The sequence below is a fragment of the Chiloscyllium plagiosum genome, chromosome 12, assembly GCF_004010195.1.
Source record: "Chiloscyllium plagiosum isolate BGI_BamShark_2017 chromosome 12, ASM401019v2, whole genome shotgun sequence".
NCBI lineage: Eukaryota > Metazoa > Chordata > Chondrichthyes > Orectolobiformes > Hemiscylliidae > Chiloscyllium > Chiloscyllium plagiosum.
This window is the reverse complement of record NC_057721.1, coordinates 37,541,482-37,548,120: the sequence shown is the minus strand read 5'-3', so window position 1 is coordinate 37,548,120 and position 6,639 is coordinate 37,541,482. Positions and strand designations below refer to the sequence as shown.

At 36.6% G+C, this 6,639-nt stretch overlaps 1 protein-coding gene across 1 annotated transcript in view; it reads right to left on the bottom strand.

The window, feature by feature from the left end:
• Positions 1 to 2,390: 2,390 nt before the first annotated feature.
• LOC122555117 (cytochrome b-245 heavy chain) overlaps positions 2,391 to 6,639 on the bottom strand; it is a 46,965-nt gene continuing 42,716 nt past the window's right edge. The window contains exon 13 of the mRNA XM_043700813.1: positions 2,391 to 3,342. Within this exon, the coding sequence (XP_043556748.1) occupies positions 3,216 to 3,342 (127 nt within the window). The 3' untranslated portion in view covers positions 2,391 to 3,215. The remainder of the gene's footprint in view (positions 3,343 to 6,639) is intronic.

Here is a 6,639-nt window from a genome sequence, read left to right as displayed (position 1 = left end):
CTCCAATCAACTTTTAAAAGCTCTTGTCTCATACCATACCTTATGCCTTGTCTCATGCCTTACTCTAATTAAAAACTTTAATTTTTATGGAAGGCTTATCCTTTCCCATAACTACTTTAAAACTAATGGAATTAATATCATTGGACCTAAAATGTTCCCCAAAAACACTTCAGTCAGTTGCCCTGCCTAATTACCCAAAACAAGGTCAAGTTTTGCTCCTTTTTCTAGTGGGAACATTTACAGATTGATAAAGAAAATTTTCTTGAATACATTTGTACAGTTCCTCTTTTAATCTGGTCAAATACATTGACGCTGTTTTGAAGTAAATGTCCTAAAACTACACATGAGGTGTTCAGCCTTTACATTAATCCCATGGGTATGTCATAATTTTCCTTTCTGAGAAATAATAAAAAGTAGACGATAACCCAACTTTACTTTCTGATCTACTGCCTGCAAATACCTTAAGAATAATTGACTGTTTGACAGTAAACACTTTTACCGGACACCAGAGATACAAGAATGAATCAGCTTGGGTAAAATTAATATCTAAGTCACAGAGCTTACTGGACCTTAGTGACTAACTTTCTTTGAGGTCACTCTGGTGAGCACAATCACTATACCGCAGGCTACAAAATCTGGGTCATTTTTTCAAATGAAAACAGGAAGTGTTAGCAACATTCAGTAGCTCAGGGAGCATGTGGAAGAATGAGCAGGTTAAAGTTGCTGACATGCACTCCTCAGTGAAACTGATAGTTGTAAAGATGAAGCGATATTTTAAATGAAACAGTACAAGAAGAAGAAAAATATACAGAGGAAAATTAATACAATCATCTGTAAAGTGCTAAGAGTTTCAGCAGGTCATTGGTCTATGGAATTCTCTTCCCTGGATAGCAATGAAGACTGGGTTATAACATATTTGTAAGGCTGAGTTAAATAGATATTTGTTTGAAAAAGATGTCATGGATTGTAGAGGACAGACAGGAATGTAGTGTTGAGGGCATAATTAGATCAGTCATGATTTTATCAGATGGCACAGCAGACATGAAGGATCAAATAACTACTCCTACCAATTTGTATGTTCATGTGTATGTAAAGTAGAAACATAATGTATGAAATGGCAAACGTTATCTTGGCATATGATTGGAAAAATTGGGAAAAGAATTGGTAGGTGGAGAATTTAGCATAGAAGTGTAGGAATTTGATGAGTTTTTTGCTGAGGAAAAAATGAAGACATTTTGGAAGTCTTGGTTTGAGGGATGGTATAGATAGAGCAGATGCAATGTAGACTGGGAATTTGGGAGCAGTTAATGACATTGTACAGTATGTCAGGTGCAAAGAAGCATATTTCAGATAATATGGGAATCAGTGGGTTTCTATTAAATGTCTGCTGAAAACCTATGCCCAGAGATGACAAGAGCAAAGTCCAGGAAGAGCCACAAATGGGCTACATGGAGTAAGACAAGAGTAATCTTTCAGAGAAAGTGTAGAAAGGAGTTCAAACCAAACAGTCAATGGGAGAAGAGGATAGGCAGGGAGCATGTGTTGAACCGAACATTAGGTTGCTCTAAATAGCTTACACATAGACAAAAACATTGGAATGATTTTTCTTTGCTGAAGGGAGCAGAAAGGGCAAATAATCAGGCAGGTTTTGCTTAGGATAAGTACTCATTTACATCCTGCCACATCAGCAATTTAGTTCTGGACTGAATGGTTCGTGGCTAAGCTTCCCAATTTGCAACTACTTGCAACCTTAACCTGCAACTGCCCCAATTATTTGCTTTTCCAGATAGTGAGAAAAGTAACTCCTAGGGCTGCCGACCTTCCATGTTGGAAGAAGGTCCATAATTTGACCCACGATGAGGAGGAGATAAGAGACCAGTGGAATGGCCACTGAAAGCCACTCCACTGCACTTGCCTACAACTTCCCTGATCTTTCATCATGCCTACCTTGTGAATACCCCTTCCTTGAAAAAATATACTCACTGGTGCAGTCCTTCATAGCTGCACAGCTGAGGTCTCCAGCAATGCTCTATAGCACTCTGAATGTTCCAGCCTCTGATTGAGTATCAATCCTAGGCAAGGGTGGGACTTTAGTGGCTTAGATCCTAATTGGACAAGAAACTTTCAGGACCGCATGTAAGTACCTGACTGATGAGTCATCTGTTGGGGGTGAGGAATTCATCATTCCTGAAGTCACATACCCCAAACCTTAGCGTACAGAGCACTGAATCCCAGTCCTCGACTCCAAAATATAGTTTTGTATAGTGACACCTTTTACTTGAAGAAAGTGACAGAAATTATCTGTGTGAAAAACCAAAGACAATCATCCTCATCTTCTGATCTAGGCCATCAAAATCAAACATCAGACATAATAATCATTGAGTTTTTTATTCAAGTATTTCTTTAATCCTATACTGAAATTACAAACAGAAGTAATACTTCTGTTACATTCAATGAAGTTGGTGCTTTATCTAAAATTTGAAACTTGCATTACTCCAAGGATTAAACACAATGTACACACAATACATTCATTTTCTGAGAACTAGGCATTTGTAGCTTTTTTTCTGATATAGAAACTCAATGTCAAATATCAACAGTTTATTTATATCTATTTTGCAGGCAAAGATAAAGCAATTTGTTCAAAAGATGAAGCTTTATGCACCCTTATCTTAGTCTGTTGAAGCTGTGCCATTTACATTTAAACTATTGCCTTAAAGCTTTTTGATTTCTAATTACCTCAGGTGTGACAAAAAACAGATCTCATTTTGACTCCATTAGCACAAAGCTAGTCCTTGAGCTTCTTATTTTCCAATGTGTCAGAATGAATTCCAAAATTATTTGCAGTTACTGAATGCCTATAAATGACCAGAATGTATTGGAAACTCCTCACGAAATCAAATGAAAAATTCAATTGTTTACTGCAAATATCTCATGTACAGTGCTGTCAAAGTTACTGGGCATGAATTTCAACTCATTTGAATTCACGCCCAAGAATTTAATTTGTAATCTATTTTCTCACATTGAGGATATTTGCACTATGCTTTTATGCACAAGCTTGTAGCAGGAACAGTCAAGAATAACATTTTAAGAAAATAATGAAAAACTAATGATGATGCTAGCTAATGTAGATGCATGATGATGATATCTGAGTGTGTTTTATCATGAAAAGTTACAAATAGTGTGGAATTAATGAAAACAAGTGACATCAATAGAACTCAGAAGTTTTCCTTGTTGAATATGAAATGCACTCCTCTTGGATCAGCAGATGAATGAGCAATACTCATTTTATTTAATGTTTTAGCCAGAGCCTGTGGTCCACAGAGGAAGACTCCCACATTAGTGCTGAAAAAAGAAAGATATTTATTTCAATAACAAGTCCTTACTTTTTAAAAAATATGGTCTTACCTATTTTTGACTTGTGTTTACTCTTTAGCTGGAAGGGTAAAATTCAGGATTCTCTTAAAAGTATTATCAAATTGGCCAACAGAAAACAAAGTGTTTTTAGAGTACTCGTGGATCCTGTCCTGCATTGGAAATGTGATAACCACTTTGTGCTGGCAGTGTTCCACAAACAGACACAGGATGGATGACGATTACAATTGAATAAGGGAAAGTGTTGAACAGAACACTCGGGGAAATGTCTCACTTCTATTCAAATCATTAACATCTAATATAGACAGAAAGGATGTCACTCAACTGAGAATGGTACCTACAAAACTTTATTGTGTCCTTCATATTGTATCAAAATTGTCAACTACATTTGATGTTTAGTATGGTGCTGGAATTAAAGTATTCTAACTAGGAGCCAATAGTTGATACACAACAATGCAATAATACAGTAATCCTAGATGAAGCGAGCTAATAAAGTTGAGGCTCATAGCGTTAGAGGGTGCTGTAAGACAGTTCAGTGGATGTAAATTCCCAGGCTGAGAAATGAAAAAAAACAGAAGTATATGCTCAGGAGTTACAAATCACCTTGGACTGTTTCCTGGAGAATTAATTGTTTCTTCAATGGACAGTGTGGAGTATATCTATGAAAAGTGTGTCTAATTGTGCTAAAAGGAACAGGGAAATGTGTTGCTTTGTGGCATACAGTATAAGCTGTCTATAAAGAGAGTGCTTAGTCAATTATGCTCATTAGAATTTGCTCAATATTATTCATTAGAATTTGTGATATCTTGATGGCATTATCAGAATTTGAATTTTTGTCAATATGATTATTGACCAGACAATGTAGCAAGTATATTGACTACATCCACATGTAGTCTAAAAATCAGGTATAGGCCAGAATAATGGAAGCCACCAAGCTGTATCCCTAAACCATTTGAGATTATCTAGGTCCTTCTGATCCTAATATTAATCTTAATCAAGAAAGCCATTATGCCAAATAAAACTGACTTTGGATGCTGGAAATCAGAAACAAAAAGAGAACTTGCTGGAAAAGCTTAGCAGGTTTGGAAGCTGTTTGAGGCTGTTAATCTTGTCCAATCAGGAAGCCCTGGCTGACCCATAAGAACAGGAGTGTCAGACATCCTGTCCATTCTGACAACTGGCTCTGAGGAAGCTGGATTAATGTCAAGGACTCTCCTCATGTAAATAATGGGTGACTTGGTGACATGATACTGGTCTATGTGGAGTTATGTCCATCAGGATTAATGCAAGAATCCAAGTTGTATGAGTCTATTGTACAACTGTATTCATTATTTCAATATTGTGCATGAGTTAGAAATTTGCACTTAAACAACACACTCAGAAGAATTAATTTAATTGTGTTTCAAGGTTTTCTGAACAGTGCTTTTGTCCTTTTCTTACTGGAGAAGTATTAATACAGAATATCTTGTCATATCACCCTTTCAACTATTAATGGGAAATTCAAATTTATTTTTAACAGTTTACAGTCTTAATGGAGGTTGTTAGAAGAGTTCTCAAAAGTCTACAGGAAAAGAGGCACCTGGGCATGCATGTGCATTGAGTTTTGAATGTGGCAGAGTATATTGAGAGAATAGTTAGCAAAGCATATAGGGTCTTGGATTTCATAAAACAAAAGCAGGGAGGTTATGCTGAATCTTTATAAAGCTTTTGTTATTCTCCAAATGGAGAATTGTGTATTGTTCTGGTCACCACAAGTTTTGGAAGAGATCTGTCAAAAAGATTTGTGTGATGGGAATTTCAATATTAAACTGGGACATTTTCACCTTGGACCAAAGGAGATTGAGGCGAGTGTTGATAGAAATATGCAATTTTGGTCCGGGTTTGGATAAGGTAGAAAATGAAAAATTGTTCCAAGAAAGATTCAAAACAGTAACACTACTTCTGTCTCCACAGATGCTGTCAGACTTTTTGAGTTTCTCCAGCACTTCCTGCCTTACTTCAGATATCTAGCATCTGGAGTATTTTTCATTTATTTGAACGAAAACTATTCCCATTTACTGATGTTACAAAGACTAAGAGACATAGATTTAAGGCTTTTGAGCAAGATACAGAGAATAAATATAAATAATTTGGGACTCACTACCAAGATGATGATGGAAAAGGAAACAACAATGTTTTCAAAAAAAAACATTGTGGTCAGCTGAAGGAAGTAAAGCTGCTGAGCTTTGGGATTGAGCTGAGAAGTAGAACTGACTTAGAAGTCATAGAGTCATAGAGATGTACTACATGGTAACAGACCCTTTGGTCCACCTCGTCCATGCTGAACAGATATCCTAAATTAATCTCGTCCCATATCCCTCAAAACCCTTCCTATTCATATCCCCATCCAGATGCCTTTTACAACTAGTGCATAGTTGTATCTATATGCACTACCCTCTGTGTGAAGAAGTTGCCCCTTAGGTCCCTTTTAAATCTTTCCCCTCTTATCTTAAATGTATGCCCTCGAGTTCTTGATTACTTCACCCCAGGGAAAATACTTTGTCTATTTACCTTATCCATGCTCCTCATGATTTTACAAACCTCTATAATATCACCCTTTACCCTCTGATGCTCCAAGGAAAACAGCCCCAGCCTATTCAGCCTCTCCCTTTAGCTCAAACTCTCCAACCCTGACAACATCCCTGTAAACCTTTTCTGAACCCTTTCAAGTTTCACAACATCTTTCTGATAGGAGGAAGACCAGAATTGCACACAATATTCCAAAAGTAGCCTAACTAATGTCCTCTACAGCTACAACATGACCTTTCAACTCCTACACTCAAGAAAGGAAAGCATCCTAACTGCTTTCTTCACTGTCCTATCTACCTGTGACTCCACTTTCAAGGAACTATGAACTTGCACTCCAAAGTCTCTTTGTTCAGCAACACTTGATGGGGTAAATGGAAATCATTTATTCTAAAAGTGACTATGTGGCTAAAAGTAATTTATTATTTGCGATGCAGAACTTCTTTATTTTGATCACATTTGTTTGCATCGAGGACACTTCTGTGTGCATTACTATCAATTAGTTTCAGATTGTGACTACAATTAAAACAGAAACAATATAGTAAGGAAAATTTAGAATTACTTTCAATCACCTGTGAATCTGATATTGTTTTGAAGAATGTCTAAAGAAGGCTGTTAAGAGTTTGTATCATTTGTAAAGTGATTAATTATTTTCTTTGATAAGTAATAGTGATCTCTGTTATCTGGAGACATCTAACCTGG